The 23376-nt window shown below is 43.5% G+C and overlaps 1 protein-coding gene across 3 annotated transcripts in view; it reads right to left on the reverse strand.

Moving 5' to 3' along the window:
* Window positions 1–578: 578 nt before the first annotated feature.
* The window catches only part of CGN (cingulin), a 176221-nt gene continuing 153423 nt past the window's right edge, over window positions 579–23376 (reverse strand). For all 3 annotated transcript variants that reach the window (XM_069218329.1, XM_069218330.1, XM_069218332.1), the window contains exons 17-21: window positions 18712–18795; window positions 12877–12995; window positions 12562–12670; window positions 11990–12153; window positions 579–2565 (exon numbers count right to left, since the gene is read on the reverse strand). In XM_069218329.1, the coding sequence (XP_069074430.1) occupies window positions 2421–2565; window positions 11990–12153; window positions 12562–12670; window positions 12877–12995; window positions 18712–18795 (621 nt within the window). In that variant the 3' untranslated portion in view covers window positions 579–2420. The remainder of the gene's footprint in view (window positions 2566–11989; window positions 12154–12561; window positions 12671–12876; window positions 12996–18711; window positions 18796–23376) is intronic.

Below are 23376 nucleotides of genomic sequence, written 5' to 3' on the forward strand. Positions count from 1 at the left end.
AAAGTACATTGCAGATTGAAATCCTCTACAGTTAAGGACTACACTCTGATGTATCTGAAAGGCTTGTATCTAGACCCGAAATTAGGAGAAGTGTGGAGTAAAAATATCCACCAGCAGAGCCCAAATTCCATTGGGAGAGCAAAAATTGATGTCCATTAGTCCTAACTCCTGAATAAAATCTCAGAAGACGTTTATGTCTCTAACGCATTAAAGATCTGGGAGTGAAACAGGTATTATGGACGATTAAAAATAAGCAGAACCCGCGCAAGAAGTCATAGGCACCATGCAGAGAGAAAATCTCACCCAAGATTTTATAGCGCATTAAACTTACTTACTAATACGTTCCCTAGAACAGACATCATGTTCCCACATCTGAAACTTTAAAGACCGTGACAAGTGAGGGAAGATTTGAACCAATTTTAGGCTCAAAGGGATAAGGCTTTCAGCTTCTGGCCTCTTTCAGACTTTTGTTGCATAAGGTATGTTGATGTTATCACGAATATGTTAAAAAAAAAGAACAATACCATCAACAAAAATAGACTCACCTCTGTGAATTAGATCCATTAAAAAAAATAAAAAAAAAGCTCACTACAATGCAACTCTATCACTAAAACAGACATATCTGCACTTATATTTCACATCTGCAATAAAACATTTGCTATTCTTATATATTCTGCCACATTTCAGAATATATGCCGTATAAAACGGTGTATTATTAAGCATTAGCCCATTTATCTTTCATTAGACAATGGATTTATGAGATATGGATAAATCAATGAATATTTATATACCCAGGGACAACATTTTTAAATCTCTAGGATGACCAAAGACCGAATTTCCACGCAACACTTAAGGCTCAAGATAAAGCAACTTACTCGAAGGAGAAAAACCCTATGAGGATGTCTGCTACAGAAATTCTACACCTATAGTAACCGCGAACAATTATTTTGATTAGGCTTCTATTTTATAGTCAAGATCTGTTTATTTCCCAGCACAAAGATTTGAAGTCAATACTGCGGTACCCTCTCAGTTGATAAAGGAGTACGTCTATTGCCAGCCAGCAGCAGGATGGTACATTTAAGGCACATAAAATCTGCTGCAAGCTGATATGCACCGAGGGCTAGAGAGGGCTTTAAGCAACAGGCAGAAACAGAAGTTCAAGGCTTGCCTTGTTAGCTAAACTTGGATCAGGTCTATGTTGGCTTACATAGTTTGCTACTGAGAAGCAGATTTAGACTTCGCAAACTGCGGGAGAAAACTGGTGAATTCTTAAAGTTTTTAATATAGATGGCTTACCATGCGAAAAAAAAAAAAAAAAAAAAAAAAGATTATTATGGAAAACAGTCATGGTGGCCAACAACGAATATGCCGTGTCTAAAACTCTGCCTAAGATGCATTGCACAAACTCGAATAATAAAAAGGTGGATATGGACGTCGACTTTGTTAATTATTACAAAACAATCATTGTGACAAGTGTGTGCATTCATTTATAAATGAGAGATTTGTGCACACTGGTCTGAAAATGCCTGAAGGTGAGTGTAAATACACGTGAGTGAGGGCAGGAGTGTGAATGTAGGTACATATTAGAAATCACACACTTAGAATTACTGTCTTCCTTAAAAAAAAAAAAAGAAAAGGTAAAGAGAATATTGGATGCTTAGTATGCAAAAGAAAAGCACTAGAGAATATGTGGTGGTGGTGTGTCAGTGCGTGTGTATTAAAGTGTGGACCCAAAACCGCTCTGCGCCAGACCGCCAATGTTTGTCCATTCCAGAGGTAGAGGATAGGTCACTAAACGCAAAGGCCTCATTATAAAGGCACTACTGGTGGATGCGCCAAGTGAGCTAAAAAACTGAACATTCAAGAAAAGGTGGCAAACTCGCCTATACAGTCTGTTTCAGCATCCTAGAAACTGACGGCACCACTCTGGGGTAAACGAAGCGGCAAAACGTATAGTTAAGAAGCCTGCATGAATCCAATCCCATTATTCCACATTTAACACAAAAGTGCGCAGTTTAACATCCGAGCTTCTCTCCCTTTAGAAGTTGAAACATAAAATATTTGCACATTGTCCTTTTGACAGGTATACAACATTTACGCTCCGTCCAGAATCTTGGCGAAAACTGCTGATGTCTAGGCCATTGCACACTGGCCAAGTAATTTCCCAGAGCACCAATATCTCCCAAGCTCCCGTCTATCAATGTATTCCAGTCTAAGATACAAATCAGATGGTGGAGGAGAAGCAAGCTATACCTTTCCTAAAGGTATTCATGCTGAAGCAACAACATTTGTCATGTTACTGGAATACGTTTGCCGTCTCAACGTTGCAGGATCGACAGCGGGATTCCATTCTGTTCCTCTAGTCCCCAGATACGGCACCCAAATGGTGTCTGTCAAAGAGCCCATGTTCAAAGCAGCACCTAGCAGGAGCTGGTCTGCAGGTTACTCTCAGTAAGCAATGACTTGATGGACGAGGGATCGTAGACACTGTCGAACTCTCCATCAGAACTTAGATCATCATCATCGCGTAGTGAAGAGTCTGCTGTTGTGCGAACACTTTTACGCCTGGATAAAGAGAGAGATCATATCAATACTTTGCCACACAAAATTCAACACATTTGGTTTCCTCCAAGTCTCACAGGCCGAGCACTTGACAAGGAATATCAGAATATGGAAGTCACAATAACATGTCTCTTGATTCCGCATACTACTATTGTATAATCTAATTTTTCAGCTAATTCCTGGGGTTGTTCTGTGTTGATATCTCTCTGCTTCCAATTGGTAATCTGTGCTCCACATGCTTTCCAATGTTTCTTCAATGCTCATGACACAGTTTTCAGAAGATTACATCAATGTGCTCTGACCATGGCCAAAAAGCAAACTGTTGCAAACTAAAATAAGATTCAGGCCAGATTAACTACTGCAGTATGCTGTATGGTATTTTAGAATAGGGTGATAATCCTGTGTGAGACTCGGTTCTCATTCTTAAACCTCTATCCTCCATCGTCTTGAACATAAAATTTGGGTAAAAAGGAAAAGTTCCTTACTCGCAATCCAAGTTCCATCATGTGGATCTTCACAACTGTTGGCCAGGAAGCAGCATGGCTTTAAACAAAAGAGTAAACTGCACGGTGCTTTTAAGCATCCAGGAATCCTATGCTGAAAATTGCATAACGCATTTGGTTCTCAATTTAGGTTCCCAGAGATGAAGGCATGTGGGTTCATGACTTCAGTGATGAGTCCCCATGAAAATGATGGGATAGTCTTTACTTCGCTATCATGCAATCGTCACCAACACACTTGAACATGCATTTCCTCTAATGGAAAACTACATATCAAAAGGTGGAAAGGAGACACATTGCCTCACACTAAGCCAATCCATGCCCCTAAGAATGTTGGCCCTCTTGTGCATCTGTTCTGGTTTGTCTCAAAGCTAGAGATGAACTAGACAGTTCCCCTGGCATTGCAATGCTACAATTAACATGCAAGAGCAAGAAAATATGGGCCAGCCCTATAAAATCTTTTTGATGACATTGTGTGTTGAGGTTTTCTCAGGAGGTGAAGCTGGCAGGATGCAGTCCTGATTGGCACTAAAGCATTGTGGCCTCTGATCCATGGTTGAGCAGGAGCTGTGGCATTACTGTGGTGCCTATTTGGCTCAGTATTTGTCACTACTGTCGAATGGAGAGAGCATTTGGCGACTTAGAGAAATGTATTCTCCAGGGATGAACTTCAAGCACAAGCTCATTACGTTTATTAGCCATTCTAGGAAGCGTTTTAGAGTCTTGACTAATGAGACATTCTCTAGTAATGATGAGTATCTCCAGAATGGTGAGCGGTGAAATCATCTTTCAGAAACACTGGGACTAATGGCTCTATCTTGATACTAAAAAACACAGCATCATAAAACGAAAACCCGGGGCGCTGTACGTCTTATGGGAAGGGAGAAGATCTGAAGGAATTAAGTATCATGAACTGCGGCCTCTTTTCAAGGAAGGAGAACCAGTTTAGGAACATCCGCTCTGGGCCATTCTAATCGGAAAGATCATGGCAAGTACTGCATGTTTAATGTACTAAAGGGCTGCTAGGTCGGGCAGTGCCAGAAGGAAGGAATCACCATCATCTGGATTAATTATTATGTTGTCAGGGACCTGGAGAGTTTCCACAGATGCGTTGTTTCTGAGTCGGAATCAATCACCTGTGCATTTTATATTATATATGGTTTAAAATAGAGAAGATACTACTTTCCCTATTTCGCCAGGAAGGGGAATTTGGATAATGGACATAGATTTCGGATTCTAGAGATATGGGGACTATTTGCTAAGAGAATTTTGGCAACTTATCTTTCCCTATTGCGCCTATGGCCCTGCTTCCCAGTCCAGAAAACAGGAAAGCCAGAGAGGATAGACCTCTGCCTTATGCATGAGCAGCGGTGACAAAGGAATATTTTCACGGAAGAGTCCAAATGCAAACAAGGATCAGGCTTTGGGAAGTGTGATATTTTGTATTCAACGCTTTGTGGAATGAAGGGTCAAAATGTGAGTGGATTCATCTGGAAACAAGCTGCTAGGTAACTGTCTTCTCTCTGGTTGAAAGGGCTCTTGAGGCAGTAAATCTGAAGAACAGCCCCAAGACTGCTGGCTTGGACAACAACACCAAGTCAAGAGCTTGCTTTGTCTGTTGCATGACTAGGTGAAACTCCCTCGTCAAGTGTTGGTAACCCCGATCAAAAAAGACTTGGTACAAGTGTTGGTATCTTGCACTGGCAGAGGGCATAGAGATGGGAATGGGTAATTTCAAAACTGAGGCGTCTATATTCTAGACTTAAGTTGTATGAGTAAGATATCTAGGATGGACTTAAACAGTCTCCCTTATTTCAACTGCCATATTATTTTGAAGAATAACTGGGGAACAATCATTTTTTCAGCAGACATGGTGCACTTAATGATAAAAGGGCACATATGGTAAAATTCAACAATTCACCATTTCCACAGAAAGATTTTAAAATTAGAAGTTTTTCCCCCTACAATTTTACTCTGTACTTTAAATAAAAAAGACGTATTGCTGCTTACAATCCTAAACGCTTATGTTTGGCAGCATGGGCATAAGAGGAATAGTTTTTTCTAAGCCAAATAAAAAAATCAAATGCAAAAACAAAACACTTCCAGAAAAACAACTGAAAACAGGCAAACAGGTCTGTTCATCAGGAGATACCCTTCCTTGAGTACAAAAGGTGGAAACAAAAGGGAATGTGACGCAAAGATACAACACAGAGGCCAGCACACAAAGTGTGGCTCACATTGGATGCCCTCCCAAAAATGTAAAATGACAGGATCATCTTCTTCAGACTCTTTTCTTTAGTCCAACCTGCAGTGTACGTATTTCCAAGTAGTTAGGAACAGCAAGGGCAGCGTTATTTACTGAATAGACACATGGTTTTTCTTTTGATTTGTTTTTGAATGCACTTGTTAGGTTTTAGCGTGTTAGGAGAGCCTTTGTTTTTTATAAGCTGAAAGAGTATTTTTTTCTCAATCTGTTGTGATCGATTCATGCAAGTATGATTTTCTCTATGTTCAATTATGCTATCCAAGAGAGAAGCAACGTTTCCATTCATCGAAAGTGGTCTTTATCACAATAAACAATTCTTCATTTTTTTGTTTTCAACTTTTTTAGGTCTCCCCTTAGATTGCATCTGTTTCGAGACACACTGTTAGATGACTGTGGGTTGGAGCCTACCCACTGCTTACCGCGGACTGCCTTGTCTGTCACTCACTTACTTCTTAATTGTCAGCTTCCATAGACCTTCCTTCCTCTTCTTGCTTTTGTTCCACCCATGGTGCATGGACTCATTATTGGTGCCAATCTACTACTCATTTTTCAGGTGCTACTTTTTAGGGTTGAGTGCACAACAGCTCTGTCCGTGTTGTAATCTCTCTTTGAGCTTGTAACGACACCCATGTCACACCTGTCACTTTTAGTTTGTGGGCTTGCCTTTTAAATCAACTTGCTTTCATTAGTGAAAGGCATGCATACATCATACCTTTTCTGGAGTTTTGCCGTCCTCAAGCGCACCGACCAACTACTGAAAACCTATGAGGCTCGATGTTTTCAGCCTGGTTTCTGCACTACTTTATATTTTTATTTTCCACACAGCGCAAATGCGCTGGGTTTTACATAGCGCAATTTTTTTTTTCAATTTTAGCGCTGCGTTTTACATAGCATTATCGCGCTCGTTTTTTTTCTTTCTATTTGTGTGGCAAGAAATGTCCAGTTAGGAGTTTACAATGCTAATAGCTCTAACTTGAGCAAATGGGAGACCGGTTGCATTGCAAATGCTTGTTTCCTTTTGTTTAGGCATTTGACAAGACGGTGTGTTTTTTCCAACTGTCTTCCTCCTGTACATATCCCCACTCAGAGTTCCTTTTTCACGCTCTCCCTCAGATGCCATTTTTATTTCCTTCCTGCCAACCTTCCCATGCAGTTCTTGCTTCCCTCATCCCCTTGTCGTTTACTTTCCCAGCCCTGCCTGCCCTACATTGTCAGTCTGCTTCCACAGCTTCACCTGCCTACCCTCTTTTGTTCGTACATTTTTCCATCAATTCCCACCATTCACAGTTGTCTGTCATCTTTCGCTGCCTCTCCCACCCACCCACCTTCTGTTTGTGTTTCCCATCCTTCTCTGCCCTATGTTGCAGTGAGCTTACCCATATCCTATAGCCCACCCTCTGTTGTCTGAGTGCTTCCACAGCCCCTACCGCCCACAATGTTGTCAGCTTGCTGCCCCACTTGCCCGCTATCATCCGTATAGTTCCCCAGTCACTCCTGCTCCTAAGTTCATTGTCACTTTCTTTCCAAAGCACCACCCACCCATCCTCCATTGTCAGCTCGCTGCCCCATTTCCTTCCGCTGACTTGTCAGATTGCTGCCTCAAACGTTGTCAGCTTGCTGCCCCCTAGACCATCCTACCAACCCTCCGTGTCAGCTTGCAGCCCCTGCCCCTCACATCCACTCTCAGCTTGCTTCACCACCTCCTCCTGCCCATCTTCGGTGTCATCTTACTCTGAGCCACCTCCCCAGCCCTCCATTGCCAGTTTGCTGCCCCATCCACTCCTGTTCATCCTCTGTTGTCCTTGTGCTTCTCCATTGTCTCTTATGTGGCCTCTCCACCCGCCACGTCCATCTCTCCCTTCCTCCTTTGCCTCATGTTGCCTCATCCTCCAACCCACTCCTGTATTTGTTTTTTAATTTAAAAAAATGCATTTGCACTACCTGCGTCATAGTGATTAACAATTATTTTTAGCCAGGCAGCACAGCAGCCACACTGCTGTAGAGTGTGGCTAAAATAAATTGCCAAAGCCAATAACTCTCACAGGCAAGACCTAGTGGCTTTGGTTATGTTGTTTTTTAATTTAAATGAACTAATTTACTCTAGGTGGTGTGAATTCAGTTTGTAGTTCTCAAGAAAATATTTTGGCCTATTCAGAACATTTGAATGTAATACTGACAATATAGCATACTGCATGCTTTGAAATTTTGTGGCTGGTAAACCTTCAAATTCTCTATTCGCTTTACATTGATAATATACCCTTTGTGTTGGATCTGCACGTGCACATGGAGTGAGCTATAGAAAATAAACAGGTTTTACGAAACAGAAGGCAATGCCAGGCGCCACCAAAGAAAATATTTGACTGCCTCCTCCCAGCTAATCAGCTGGAGACATCAGGAACCCCTTTGTTACTTGCTGGTGTTCTATTATTCATGTCTTCACTTATTGCTTGTAATTATAGTTTGCCAGCTGTCCTTTATGTGTTCAGAAGAGGCTGGTGGGGCTGCCAACTCCAGAGGGTGTATGCTCCATCAGCTCAGACCATAAATCGAGGCCTCAAATGCATCCCACTCCCTGGGTTTCATACATTCCCTTTGCCATGCATCCCTTGGCACAAGCAGTGCCTGAGCCAAGGCAAATGAGAAATTCAAAAAGTACTATCTTGCATAACAGCTGGCCTCACAAAATATTCAGGAATTCTCTGACGTGTTTCCCTAGGTTTGCAGTCGGCTAATCTTTTTCACCATGTGTGTAGGAAAATGGCTCCCTGTTGCAGTTACCACCCACTTTTTGCCTGATACTGATTCTGACTTAACTGAGAAGTGTGCTGGGACCCTGCTAACCAGGCCCCAGCACCAGAGTTCTTTCACCTAAAATGTACCATTGTTTCCACAATTGTCACACCCCTGGCGCACAGATAAGTCCCTTGTAAAAGGTACCACTGGTACCAAGGGCCCTGTAACCAGGGAAGGTCCCTAAGGGCTGCAGCATATGTTGTGCCACCCTAAGAGACCCCTCACCTAACACATGCACACTGCCATTGTAGATTTTGTGTGTTGGTGGGGAGAAAAAGGCAAAGTCGACATGGCATCCCCCTCAGGATGCCATGCACACAAAATGCTGCCTGTGGCATAGGTAAGTCACCCCTCTAGCAGGCCTTACAGCCCTAAGACAGGGTGCACTATACCACAGGTGAGGGCATAGCTGCATGAGCAATATGCCCCTACAGTGTCTAAGTCTGTTCTTAGACATTGTAAGTACAGTGTGGCCATATTAAGTATATGGTCTGGGAGTTTGTCAAAACGAACTCCACAGCTCCATAATGGCTACACTGAATACTAGGAAGTTTGGTATCAAACCTCTCAGAATAATAAACCCACACCGATGCCAGTGCTGGATTTATAAAAAAAAAAATGCACACAGAGGGCATCTTAGAGATGCCCCCTGTATTTTACCCAATCCTTCAGTGCAGGACTGACTGGTCTGTGCCAGCCTGCTACTGAGAGACGAGTTTCTGACCCCCTGGGGTGAGCCTTTGTGCTCTCTGAGGATAGAAACAAAAGCCTGCTCTGGGTGGAGGTGCTTCACACCTCCCCCCTGCAGAAACCGTAACACCTAGCAGTGAGACTCAAAGGCTCAGGCTTCGTGTTACAATGCCCCAGGGCACTTCAGCTAGGGAAGCTGCCCGCCCTCTGGACACAGCCCCCACTTTGGGCGGCAAGTCCAGGGGAGATAATGAGAAAAACAAGGAGTCACCAACCACCAGTCAGGACAGCCCCTAAGGTGTCCTGAGCTGAGGTGACCCCAGCCTTTAGAAATCCTCCATCTTGATTTTGGAGGATTCCCCCAATAGGAATAGGGATGTGCCCCCCTCCCAACATGGAGGAGGCACAAGGAGGGTGTAGCCACCCTCAAGGACAGTAGCTATTGGCCCCATACCTAAACACACCCCTAAATTTAGTATTTAGGGACACCCCAGAACCCAGGAAATCAGATTCCTGCAACCTGAAGAAACAAGAAGGACTGCTGACCTACAAGCCTGCAGAGAAGGAGGAAGACAACAACTGCTTTGGCCCCAGCCCTACGGGCCTGTCTCCAACTTCGAAAACCTGCTCCAGCAACGCATCCAACAGGGACCAGCAACCTCTGAAGCCTAAGAGGACTGCCCTGGACTAAGGACAAAGAAACTCCTGTGAACAGCGGCCCTGTTCAGAACCAGCTACTTCTTTGCAACAAAGAAGCAACTTCCAAAGACTTCACGTTTCCCGCCGGAAGCGTGAGACTTCCCACTCTGCACCGATGCCCCTGGCTCGAGATCCAGAGAACCAACACCTCAGGGAGGACTCCCCGGCGACTGCAAGCCCGTAAGTAACCAGAGATGACCCCCCTGAGCCCCCACAGCGAGGTCTACGGAGAGAATCCAGAGGCTCCCCCTGACTGTGACTTCCTGCAACAAGGGACCCGACGCCTGGAACCAACACTGCACCCGCAGCCCCCAGCACCTTAAGGAACCAAACCTCTAATCGCAGGAGTGACCCACCCAGGCGACCCTCTGCCTTGCCCAGGAGGTGGCTGTCCCGAGAAGCCCCCCCTGTGCCTGCCTGCACTGCTAGAGTGACCCCCGGGTCCCTCCATTGTATCCTACCTGAAACCCGACACCTGCTTTGAACACTGCACCCGGACGCCCCTGTGCCGCTGAGGGTGTTGTGTGCCTACCTGTGTTCCCCCCAGTGCTCTACAAAACCCCCCTGTTATGCCCCGAGGACCTGCTGGCAGACTGGAACCGGAACACCCCCTGTTCTCCATAGGCGCCTATGTGTTTTGGGCACCTCTTTGACCTCTGCCCCAGACCGGCCCTGAGCTGCTTGTGTGGTAACTGTGGGGTTGCCTAGAACCCCCAACGGTGGGCTGCCTATGCCCCAGAACTGAGACTTGTAAGTGTTTTACTTACCTCCTAATCTAACCTTTACTTACCTTCCCCAGGAACTGTTGATTTTTGCACTGTGTCCACTTTGAAAATAGCTTATTGTCATTTTTACAAAGAGTGTACATGAAATTGTTTTCATTCAAAGTTCCTAAAGTATCTAAGTGAAGTACCTTACATTTAAAGTGTTTGATGTAAATCTTGAACCTGTGGTTCTTAAAATAAACTAATAAAATATATTTTTCTATACAAAAACCTTTTGGCCTGGAGTAGGTCTTTGACTGTGTGTTCCTCATTTATTGCCTGTGTGTACAACAAATGGTTAACACTACCCTCTGATAAGCCTATTGCTCGACCACACTACCACAAAATAGAGCATTAGAATTATCTACTTTTGCCACTATCGTACCTCTAAGGGGAAACACTGTTTCTTACTTTGAAATAGAACATACAGAGCCAACATCCTACAATGTGCATACATGCTCCTAGACGTGTAGCACATAATCTTTTACCAAGTTGCCATTTACTTCCCTTTACAGCTTTGATATTGCATTATGCAAACAAGCTCCACTTGACCGCCCGAATCATGATACCATCATTCCCCACCAATGTTATTCAATAAACCTTCTGTCCCAAGATGTCACACAACTTCATAGATTCTCTTAAATTGTTGAACTATTCACATCCATTAGCAGACATCCCACTTTAAAAGATTTTGTGTCCAGCCCAATCTCATCACACTCCATGCAACATTTTGCAAGATCTGCAACCTCATATCCTGTGCCCTTCACAGCTACTATCATACACTGTATAGTTTCTTCACTATGCCTCCCACCTCACTAGACGCTTAATGTCCTTCAAACCACTGTCATGCCACTGCATGGCTGTTCCAAGTCCATTTCTTTTACTAGCATGTTTTTCAAACATCCTATATTTTTCATTTTGAAAAGAACAATAAAAATGGACCCAAGCAGCCTGTAACTTTTAAAGCTAGTTTCATTCAAATTTAGTTACCGATTTTAAATGTTTTTCTGGGTCAGGAAATAGTCATAGATATATGAATTCATATCCAATTATGTCCAATTTTGGAGAACACACTATTCTCTACAATATCAGCTATACACCTGTTCATCTGGCACACATCATTTGCCATTTTTCTTCAGAACCTTCAAATACCCATGTCAGCAGCTTCCTATCTGCCCCCCTCCTGAGCCTCGGTCACCCACTGCCTCTCAGTATTTAGAGAATTTACTCTCAAATATTGTACTTTATCTAAAGATCCATTATTGCTAATAAAGTGTTCCATTAAGTGGAAGAATTGGTGTTATTAACTAACTGGAGGACACTAATCAAAGGTCGAGAAGGTCCAACCACCATCTAAGTCTGTAGCATCACTATGACAGCCATAATTACTCGGAATCCACTCAACCCACTCGCTTTTTGTGTGGCCTGCAAGAGGTTTATAATTAGATGTGATAGTTACTCATATTCATACCACACACAATATGATTTCATCCTATCCCTTTTGCTCATAATACACCACTCTCCAAAGATTGCTTATTACATATAGCAAAGGACTACCTGCTTTATCTCACCCACAAGCTTCTCTTCACATAACATTTACTCATCCAAGATAGGGAGCCATTCCATCTCAAGTATCAAAAGGGAAAGTATCACATGCTTCATGATAAACCTCCATCAGATATCACAGTCCTTTCGCCGGAGCACCCATCACCTACCATGTGTCCTTCTCTAATGCTTTCACGCGTGCTTGAAGCTGTTCATTAATCTCATGTTGTTCCTCGAGATCCCTTAATGCTTTCTTCCTCAGGCCTTCCAGACGCTCAATCTCCTCCTCTGCTTCATCCACCTGCCTCTTCAGAGCTTTCACTCGTAAATTGAGCTGGAATTGTGAGAACAGACAGATCTTTAATTAACAAAAAGAGTTAAGGACTGGTAAGGAAGAAGCAAACTTGCCAAGGTGCCACAACGGAAAAACAATGGTTGTGGCAGTATACCCATGAAGGAACATCACCTCACATCTCTGTGGAATGGCTTCGTTTATATCAAATATCACAACAACAAAATAAAAAAGAACTAATAACTTTCATCATGGGAGGATGAGCAAAAAGAAAATACATTTCTATTAGAGATGGAGACAAAAGTAAGAGATCAAGAGGGGTAGTGTAATGGATGTCCCAAAAATTAGGAATAGGAGACAATGCAGTGATAAAGCAACCTACGGCTCAGACTTTAAGGCTAGAACATCCGGTGCAAGTAAAGGACTGAAAGAATGTTTTCAGTAACACACCTGGTCCTTCTGATCATTGACATGCAGTCTTTCATCATCGAGCTGGATTGTGAACTCTTTCACTTTCCTTTCGAGTTTACGATTTGAAGACAACAGTGTATTCTTCTCTCTGAAAAACGTAGTAAAAATAACTGCATCACGCAAAAACGAATATGTCGGAATCAATGGTGTAACTAGAGCAATCAAATGTCATCTTGTTTGAGGATCTGGAGCACAAGCAATGCCTTTTTGATCAGTGACACAATCCCACTGAGCCAGCAACTCATCAGTACCCCTCGCCTGGCCCAGCATTGCTGATTCCTCACAGTTTCATACCTCTCCTCGGCCTGCAGTCTGTCTTGCAGCTCTTGAACGCGAGACTCCAGCTGTGACACACTTGCGTTCGGTTTCTGCAGTCCCTCAGAGCTGGACAAGCGACTCTTCAGGTCTTTGTTCTGGGGGGGAGGATAGATACAAACAGAATGTTAGGTGAATGAAGAGACTAGTGTGCAGAACTTGACAATGCTACACTAACCCTCCAACCCCTTGTCACCAAAACAAATAACCTTCACATTGCAGTGACATACTGATCAGCCAGTGACTAGTCCTGGGAGAACTGGTGGTCCGAGTCTCCTGTCTGCTGGGTGATTGGCTTCAGAATAACTAATAGTACCAGGCATGTGTCTTGGCTGTGGCAAAGGAAAAAGGACAATCTCAACAGAGGCAAATCATCTGATGTCACCTCTAAACGTGTTTGGACGACACAACCGTGGCATGACTGAAGTAAAAAGTGATGCTGACCGGAGAATCTTGCAGGGCCATCATCCAGACTAAACAGCTGCAGCTCTGTGAAGTTCAGTTTTAGTTTCAGTGGCCACTACATGTGGTTTCCAAATACACCAAATTCTGACACAAAATATGAATCTTTAACTTTTGTCATAAGTGAGAAATCCACTGGTTTGAGACAGAGAGGATCAATGGTAAATAGGGCAGGGATGGCCACTGTGCCACCTAGTCTAGGAATTCGGACTGGACTGTCCCTATTGGTCCTGATCATGGCTGATTTGTATATGGTGAATCTTTGTCTCCCTCTAGAGTGGGACAGTGGGTGAAAAAGGATGGACTTGAATGTGGCCTGTGCAGCTAGACAGCGCTCAGATTAGTTTAAGCATTCGTTGCTAGTTACATTCTGACACTTCCAGGGGAGACTGCAAACCTAGGGAGTTTATTTCAGAGTTAGCGGGGTTACCATGACCCAACCAAGCACCCATAGCCCTACAGCAGTGGCGGCGTCCTGCGATGTGGGCCAGCTTTAGAAGTTTTTGCCAGGTAAGATTTTGGTTCCCAGTTCAGCCTAGACTTAAGGGGGTGGAAAAGAAAATAGAATTGCACAGTACAGGTGGAACTATAAGCATATAGGCATGCAAAGCTAGTAGCGTGACTGCATAATTAGCAAATGTGTGTTTTGAACCTTGAATTTTAAAACTTTGTTGTGCTGTATAAATAACACTTTCAAAAACATACTCTGTCTGAATATTGTGTGATACTGAAGTGGTTCCAACACTTTTCCAACCTGCCCACAGTTTGTATTTTATTCTGGCAAGCCCTCTGACCTGCAACCCTGAATAGTACTGGTTGGGCAGCCGTCTTCTTGGTTTTGTTGCTGCAGAAACTACAAACCACTGTCCGAGAAGGGCACTACCTCTGGCTCAGAACTGCTTTCCCCTAGAGCACGTGCCACACATGTCCACCATGATAGTAAGTACTTAAATACCACACATGAAAACACAAATAACCCTCCCATCTGTCTAACATGTTACCAAAACTTTATTATTGCATCTACTTTTAATTAAATGGAGTAGTGCACTCTGATGTACACAACGGTTTTGCTGATACAAAAGCTGGAGTTCACCAGACCCCAGAGGCAGGTACAGAAGGGCGCGGTGTAGCTGGTTAAATCCACACAGCAAGGACAGCTTCGGGCTAGTACAAATATTAAACGCCATTTCTTGGAGCATGGAGGTGAAGCAGAGGGGAATGTTTACGGAGTGAAAGGCTACATCACCAGGAATACTGAACACGGTCCTCTGCAGGTTCTTTCGTATAACACGTGTGTGATAGAGGGTCTGGACATGCACAACACACAAAGATACACACATACTTTTTTTTGTTTACAGTTTATAGTGAGGTTTCATTTAGCCAGTTCTGGCAGGGCAGAGCCATTCCTTCTATAACTGAAAAATGCTAGCACTTCTTTAGCTGTACTTGATAACAGGTAGGAAATAATGTTGAGCATTTGAGAAATATAAAAATATGCACAAATAAAGAGTTGATGTGCATGAAACGGTCTATGCTTTTTTCCTGCTTCCAGGAGGGACTGTTGCCCACACAAAAGCTAGGAGGCCGAGCAAAAAAAAAAAACAGACATGGACTCCAGATGATGTATACAAACAGGCATAGACCCAGGTGACAACCCAAGTCCATCAAGTATTCGGAAGACTTTGTTAAGAGACAAGGGTTGCTGGCAGGATACACCTAAGAAAACTGGTATCGAGGATGTACTTTTCCACCCGGAAAACCCAAGGGACGCTGAGAATAAACGAAAAAATCCCCAAGAATAGTCCTAATCCAGAATAAAGAGTGAATACCTAAGAACAGCAAATCCCAAAAACCCACCACCTACACAACAAGGTCCTAATCGACTGAAAATATATAAGTGCTCCAGGTGATGTTCTGGGGAACCCTGTATACAGTGAGAGACAAAGCCCGTTTGCTGGATTCAGGAAACCAGTTAAGGGCACAACTGCTGTGTTCTAGTTTTGAGGATATTTATAAGATAAAGGGTCGGCTCCCATAATACATTTCCTGGACACCTTTTCCTGCAGGCCCCCGGTATCACTGGCTCTACCTGGAGAGGAAGATATCACTACAGTTGTGAAGACAGTAGTTTAGGCCTCAAGGCCCTTGTGAGTACATTTTTGACTATACATTCAGTGGTGATTCCACATGGGTGCTGGTTTCCTCATCTATCAAATGTCCTAATTATTTCTTGGTCCTGATGAGACGCCTCAACCCCTTGAGGGTTGAAACGTTGTTGATTATAAATGGGTGAGCCTAACAATATAACTCTTTGATATGAATTAGATTATATCTATGAACATTTATTGATTTAGATCTTTTTTGTTGAGAATATAGGACAACCTGAATGTAAATGTGGTGAATATAACTGTGAATTCACAATATGGTATTTTAGGTTCCTGTCTTTGGGCACCTTTTTCTCAATCTTGTACATGGATGTTTTGGTGTAATTTTTCCATAAATACCCTTTTTTAACATCTCCGAAGGATGCTGTGTCTTTTTAAGTAAAATTGGTTCCCCTTAGTTAGCCTACAAGTACATTATTAAGGTATTTGCACTATTTCATTGAGTATACGTATATTGTTGGACAAGAACCATTGTTAGGATAAGTACAGTATTGCCCGCGTTCTTTGTTACCAGGACGGCCCTCGTTGTGCCTTACACAGTACAATTTTGCTAGCATCATTACTTTTCAAGAGTGGTATTTGACAATAGCACTGACCCAGACTTCCCAACAAAACCACAAATTTATATAAATAGTGTAGTTCTGGGGACAGTGGCTAACATTTGGTTTCGACAACCCTCAGCTCAGAGGAAGGATCTGATTAATAACAGCTCCCATTTTTTTTTTTTAGTAAAGCTTGAACCCAGGCTACAACAGCAGAGAACACCCATCATTATGGCTGCCTGAAAACAAGCTCTTTTGTTGCCGTGCAAGGAAAAGGAGCTTTATTCACCTGGAAAATGAGCACAAGGTGTAGCTGCCTTAGACCTGTGTGGAGGCCAACAGGTTGAGGAAGAACACATGCCCAGAACAAATAGAGTCAGCTGATTTAATGGCTGGGACTAAATATGAGAAGAGGACAATGTCTTGTCTCAACTGAGTATTAAGGAACATGCCTAAGTCATCAACACACTAACTGAGAAGGAGGTGCTCCTGTTGCCGAACTTTGAGAATGTCTCCATCGCCTATTCCTGAAAACAGTATAAGGGATTTTTGCAAGACATCTTATGGCCAGAGCTGGCACCTTTGAATGGGGAACCATGTTAACTATCATCTCTTAACTTATGGTTTAGGAGACAGCACCACTTGAGTGTGCATTCCTCTTGTCAACTGGCATTATTGTTTCCGAGAAATGCCACCTATTCCAGTAAGTGTTTCTGGGCCTGTGGGTACTCCTGCTACCTGAAAATATCAATTTGGACCAGTAGTTATTGCATTGTGACCAATAAAGTTCAATGTCTTGCAAACATACTTTTTGGCATACTGTCCAGCACTCTTCTGACTTTGTTGTCCAAAACAAAGAGCCTAGTGCCCGTTTACGGCTGAAGATACTTCAGTATGATCTGAAGGTATACTGCTGCATCCTCACAATTCACAACTCTCTCCCATTGCCCAACGTGACATAAATACCAACGTGAACAGTGTTGTATTGTATTATCACATAATCTCGGGGTGAATCTTGGCCACAGAAGCTAACAGGACACTGTTTTTCACATATGCATACCTTCACTTTAATTGGTCTGCCTACTGCGTTTTGAAAGGTAGCTTGCACCGGACAGTTATTTTGGTGTTATTACTTTGCGTGATACGTGGTAGCAGTCCCTTGCTCAAACTAAGCCAAGACTGCTCAACCACTTAATGTTCCGATGAGTCAGAAACAGGAATAGTAGGCATCTAATGAAGAGTACTATAGTGCTTAAGACCCCAGTACATTTGTGGTAAAGGTGTAGAGTAACCACTCCCTACAGCAGTAGAAAAGGCCATTAATGAAAAGGAATTTCAAGATCTCAGCAGGTTTCTCTAGCCAGATGTCTCAAGAAGAACAAACCAAGTTATTATTTATTCAAGAAACATACCCAGGCCAAGCAAGCAATTTCACCTATCCCCTAACCTTAACTAGGGAAGCAGCAGGTAGACAACTAGACCAATTATCTTAATTATTTTACAAATGTTGGGGTGTTTATTTCTGGTGGAACATGAATTTTTAGTGTTTTTGTATTTATGCAGGTCCTTCCTAAGATACCAGGCGTAATAAGGACCACACAGTAGACTCACTATCCGAAAGGAATCAACAATAGATTGCTTAGAAGTGGTCTCTTGTCTGTATGCTAGTGAAATCAGGACTGTTGCCTCGCCCCCAAATAAACTAATGGTACACTTCCTCAGAACGTCAAAGAAAATGATGACCTGGTTATACCTGTTACCTGGATGGCTGCAGCCTGCACTAGTGTCAAATCGTAATGGCCCCAAATGAGGAGTGCCATACTGGACAAAACCTAACTGCAAATCTGGCATCAGTTATCAAAAATACATAGATCTGTGAAAGGTATTTGTTCTCTACCGACTCGGATGGTAGGATTGTGTCTCTCTCTTGGAACTGAATGGGGAATGTGATGGTGGCATGCTCGAAAAATGACGAAAATGCCTGTGGTGAGGCTGTCTCGGACTATGACGCTAAACTTTCACTGGCTAGGGAGAAATTTATAATAATACACTTACTATATTAAGCAACTACAAGAAAGGAGTTGAAATATTCAAGTTTTACTGAATAATCAATGTTATGAGCAGATCGACAGGCTGCCTGCGGCATGCAGAAGGGAGAAGAAAGGAAATGGAAGCCCTCATCATATGCAGAGCAGAAGAGTAACGGGCGCGGCCTGGGGTGGCTCTCAGATAGCACTTCTCAAGTCACAACGCAGGAATGCTGTCCCCACTGCAACACAATGAAATGAAGTAGGTCAGAGCATACATTACCAATGTTGCAATGTACTTAGCATTGTTCCAGTCTACTCTGGAATATCTGTCAACACTAGATAATGAATCAAGGTAAGCTAAACTGCTCAAAAACATTCTGGGCTAACAACTGGGAAACAATCACTGTATCCTTTTCCCTTCGCAAACCCCGGCCTCCACTCCCACAAGGTGTGGCAAAGTAACATTTTCTTCTGTAAACTTCATTTTGGTTATTATTCACTGTTGTTGCTCTACATCAACACTGCAGAGTTTTTGGTCTCCTTTTTCACATAAACCGGTGCACATTGGTAAAAATGCAAAAATCATACTATTTCCTACAACTGACAACCACTTACCTGCCTCTCTAATGAGATTTTATCCAACTCCAGGTCCTGCTTCCCCGATCGCTCTTGCAGGAGTTCAGCCCGCAGCTGGTCCATCTGCCATGAAAAAGGACATTAAAACATGAGGGACATGTTCAAATTAAGACTCAAACACTTACCCTGCTAGTGGATACTATTAACATCCTACATACAAAAACGAGACACCTTTATCTTCTCCATTCCAAGCAAAAATTGACACCATCAGTCTAGCTATAAAAATTCAAAGTCAGTTTCTTCTTGATTGATGACGTTGGGCCATTATGGAAATATTTTGGTCTTAGTGAATTGTTTATTTTACTAACGCTCTCACTACATTTGTGTTACTGATGTTGAGCACTGAGAGCTCAGTAAGCATCAACAAAGAACCACAACTCACTAAAGATAGTTTTGGCTTTGGTCTGATCTCTCTCCAAGTACACAGGGAAGGAAAGATCTCCACCAGAAGAAAGCTCAGTATGTGAGCTGTAAAGGCTTCATGAAAGCCCAGAGGAGCAAGGGCTTGAAAGATAATGTAGTTCATATTTCCGATAGGTGAACCACTGCCAAAATACATTTACTGCAATCAATATTTCTACCGGACACAGAATTCGGACGTACACTAACTTTTCTGATAAATCAGGTAAATTTTTGAAGAGAAACATATATCTAATTCGCTTTGGAGTGTCCCAACCAGGTAGAATGCATATCCTGGATGTTGGAATGGAGACTGAGGCTGTTCTCCTCATAAATGTAGAAGTGGTAAGGGGCAACAGCTGGAAGTCCCATTAACCGGGCAAGTCTAAAAGATGGCAAAGACCGAGATAGCAGAATCATGTGAAGAAGGTCATAAAGGTGCTATGTTTAGAACCGTTTCAGAAAGTACCAAGGGAGCGGAGTGGGATTAGTGCTGCAGCAGGAAGGGTTGAAGTAAAAAGGGCGACTACACTGGACCACAGGAGCAGTAAATAACTAGTGCTGTGGAAGAAACAAGTTACTTACCTGTAACTGTAGTTCTCAAGTATTGGAAACTTTCATACATTCACATGCTTGAATCATTCCCCGTCGTCGAGATGGAGTCCCTCGTGTAATACAAAAACCATCCTCAACTGCATATAAAGCTCAGAGGCCTTTTAATTTAGTAACAACTTATAGTCATTTTATAAAAAGGACCAAACTTAAGAGACAACCAATCAGCTTTCACTACCCTCTAGAACTCTCCTTTGAGGAGTTGATTTCCCTCAGATTTTCCAAGCACAAGTGCAATAATGAATCTAGGACTGAGGAAAATGAAGGTGAGCTCCTCAGGGGAGGAAGGGTGGGTCGCATGTGAATCTATGAAAGTTTCCAATACTAGAGAACTACAGTTACAGGTAAGTAACTTGCTTCTTACTGCAGTATTGGAACTTTCATAGATTCACATGCTTGAATCAAAATAGTAAGCAGTGGGTAACACATTTTCGTCCTATAGATAGCAGCATAGTACTTTGAAATGCGAACTGGCATGATAATATGTACATACACTCCTTGCTATTATCTACAGCAATATTATAAAGAAAATGTGAAATAACAGAAAACAAGCGGATGGAGGAAAATTATGATTTAGCTCACCTTCATTGAAACAGGTTTTGAAGGACCGCTTGACCAACGGCTGCATCCCGAAGTGACTCAGTTTCCAAGAAGTAATGCTGCGTGAAGGTGTGAGTTGTCCTCCATGTCGCAGCCTGACAGATGTCTTTAATTGATACACCAGCAAACAGTGCACAGGACGCAGACATAGCTCTAGCAGAATGCGCCCTTACGCTTGTCTGCAATAGCCTTCCTGCTTTCTGATGGCAGAATATGATTGCGCCTTTAATCCATCGGGATATAGTCTGTTTCGTTACCGAGTGACCTTTTCTAGCAGCACTGAACGCTACAAATAACTGAGTGGACTGTCTGAACGATTTTGTTCTGTAAAGATAGAATTTTATGCATCTTTTAAGGTCGAGTGAATGGAGAGTTCTTTCCGCAGCAGTTTGCGGGTTTGGGAAGAAAGTTTTAAGCACCACCAGCTAGTTGATATGGAACTCTGAAGGCACTTTAGGAACAAATTTAGGATTGGTGCGCAGGATGACTATCCTGTTTGAACTGCAGAAAAAGTTCTTGTATAGTGAAAGCTTGAATTTCACTAACTCTGCGCGCCGAAGTAAGGGCAAGAAGGAAAGCCACTTTCCAAGTGAGGTACTTGATGTCCGCCCTGTGAATAGGCACAAAAGGCTCCTTCGTAAGCTGGCCAAGGACGATGTTAAGTTGCCATGCCGGCGGCAGAGCCTTTACTGGAGGAAAAAAATCTGAAGAGACCTTTCAGAAATTGCTTTACCAATCTGAGAGAGCATAAGGACGGTTTGCCTGGTACTCTTCTGTACCTGGAGATGGCTGCTAAATGGACTGATTGAGGAATGGGCTAGACCGGAACGTGCCAGCTGTAAGAAATACGGCAACACTGCCTCCGGTGCGGAGGAGAGAGGGTGAATATTTTGGGTTTCGCACCATATACAAAATCGTTTCCATTTTAGTCGGTAAGATTTGTTGGTGCTAGCTGCACGTGCGTTAGCTAGCACTTCTCTGCACTCAGACGGTAGATCTAGATGGCCAAATTCATTGTAATCAGGAGCCATGCGTGCAAACAGAGACTTGAGGACCGGGTGCCTCACTTGCCCCCGATTGATGGTAAGCAGCTCCTGGATTGGTCTGTGTCTGATGGATGAAGAGGCCGACAGGAGAAGCAACTCCGTGTACCACGGTTGACACGACCACACTGGAGCTATGGGAATCTGCTGGCAGGGTTCCGACTTCATCTTTCTGATCACCCTTGCGAGTAGAGGAATCAGAGGAAAAGAGTATACATAGAACCCTGACCATGAGATCGAAAATGCATCCCCCCATGATCCCTTTTGGTGATGCCAACTTGCATAATGTTGGCATTTGTTGTTCCGGGAGGATGCAAATAGGTCCAGATTTGATTTCCTCCACTGGTCGAATATTCAATCTAGTGTTCTCTGGTCTAATTCCCACTCATGGGAGGAGGTTGCCAATCTGCTTAGCGAATCCGCAATGGTATTCTGTAGGCCTGGGACATACTCCGCAGTTATGTGGATTGATTGGTGGATGGACCTTTTCCAGATGGTTTGTGAGAACGTGTTCTTCCCTGCTTGTTTAAGTAGTGCATTGTGGTGGTACTGTCTGTCCTAAATAGCACTGATGACCCTCGTATCCTTGGAAAGAAGGCTTGCAAGGCATTTTGGAACAAACAGTGAGAGGGTGGCCACTTGCCGCTCACCCGAAAGTCCTGCAAGCATGCGCCCCATCCTGTGAGCGATGCATCCGTAGTTACAATCATTGGAGAAACTCGTGCCAAGAAGCGGAGTCCTTTGGAAATGTTCTCGGGATACGTCCACCAATCCAGAGAATGGGCCATGCGTGGTGTTATGAGGCTGGAATCCTCCAATAATCCTCGTGCTTGCATCCATTGCCTGTCCAGTTCTTCCTGAATTGGGTGCATTCGCAGGTGGCAGAATGGAATGAGGCTTATACATGACGACATCATGCCCAGCAAGGACTTGTACCGCCAAACTGAAAGACACCTTTTTCTTTGGACGCGCCTTGCCAGCTGTATTAGCCTTGTTTGTCTGTCCGGCGCTGGAAAGGCTTTGGCTCACTGAGTGTCTAAAATAGCCCCTAGGAAGGCTAATCGAGTGGATGGCTGTAGGAACATTTTTCTTTGTTGAGCGTGAGGCCTAATTCCTTGAAAAGGCGCAGAATCACCTTGATTGAGTTTTCTGCTGACTGGACATCTGGAGCCTTTACCAACCAGTCGTCGTGGTAGGGGAAAACCTGGTGTTTGTTTCTCCTTAGGTAGGCCGCCACTGGCACTAGACATTTGGTGAAGATTTGTGGTGCTGAACTTAGGCCAAAGGGAAGGACCTTGAACTGGAAATGTTTGCCGTTGACCGCAAACCTCAGGTACTTTCTGTGGAGCAGATGATTCGTAATATGAAAGTACGCGTCCTAAAGGTCCAGAGAGGCCATGTAGTCTGCTCTGAAGTTGGAGGACGTCTTGTAGGGTGACCATCCGAAACGTTTGCTTCTTGAGGTACTTGTTTAGCTCCCATAAGTCCAGGATTGGCCTCCATAGGCAAGACTTTTTTCAGATGAGAAAGAAGCAGGAGTAAAAACCCTTTCCCCTCTGGGAATGCGGAAGAGACTCTATAGCCCCTATCTTCAGCATGGTTATTACCTCCAGGCGGAATAGACAAAGGTGTTTTTGACGAATCTGGGATGGAGGCATTGAAGGGGGGGATCTGGGTGAATTCCAACAGGTGTCCGAAGCTGATGACATCCAGCACCCACTTGTCTTTGGTTATTTGTTGCCAGCGTTGGATATGACGTTTTAGAATTCCGTGCTAACTTATAGGAGGTGAATGTATAGGACGTGTCGTTAGACAGTCATTGTCTACGTGCGGATTCTTTAGGTTGACGCCCCTGTTTGCTCTTGTGGTAGGGCCTGGAATATGCTGTGGGAGGTGGTTGCCTCGGCTGGTATTGTGTCCCAGAAGGCTGAAACGTGGAGGAATAGGATGGGTACCTATATTGTTGGTATCCCCCATGAATGAGGAAGGT

Source organism: Pleurodeles waltl, chromosome 12 (genome assembly GCF_031143425.1).
Source record: "Pleurodeles waltl isolate 20211129_DDA chromosome 12, aPleWal1.hap1.20221129, whole genome shotgun sequence".
NCBI classification, from domain to species: Eukaryota; Metazoa; Chordata; class Amphibia; order Caudata; family Salamandridae; genus Pleurodeles; species Pleurodeles waltl.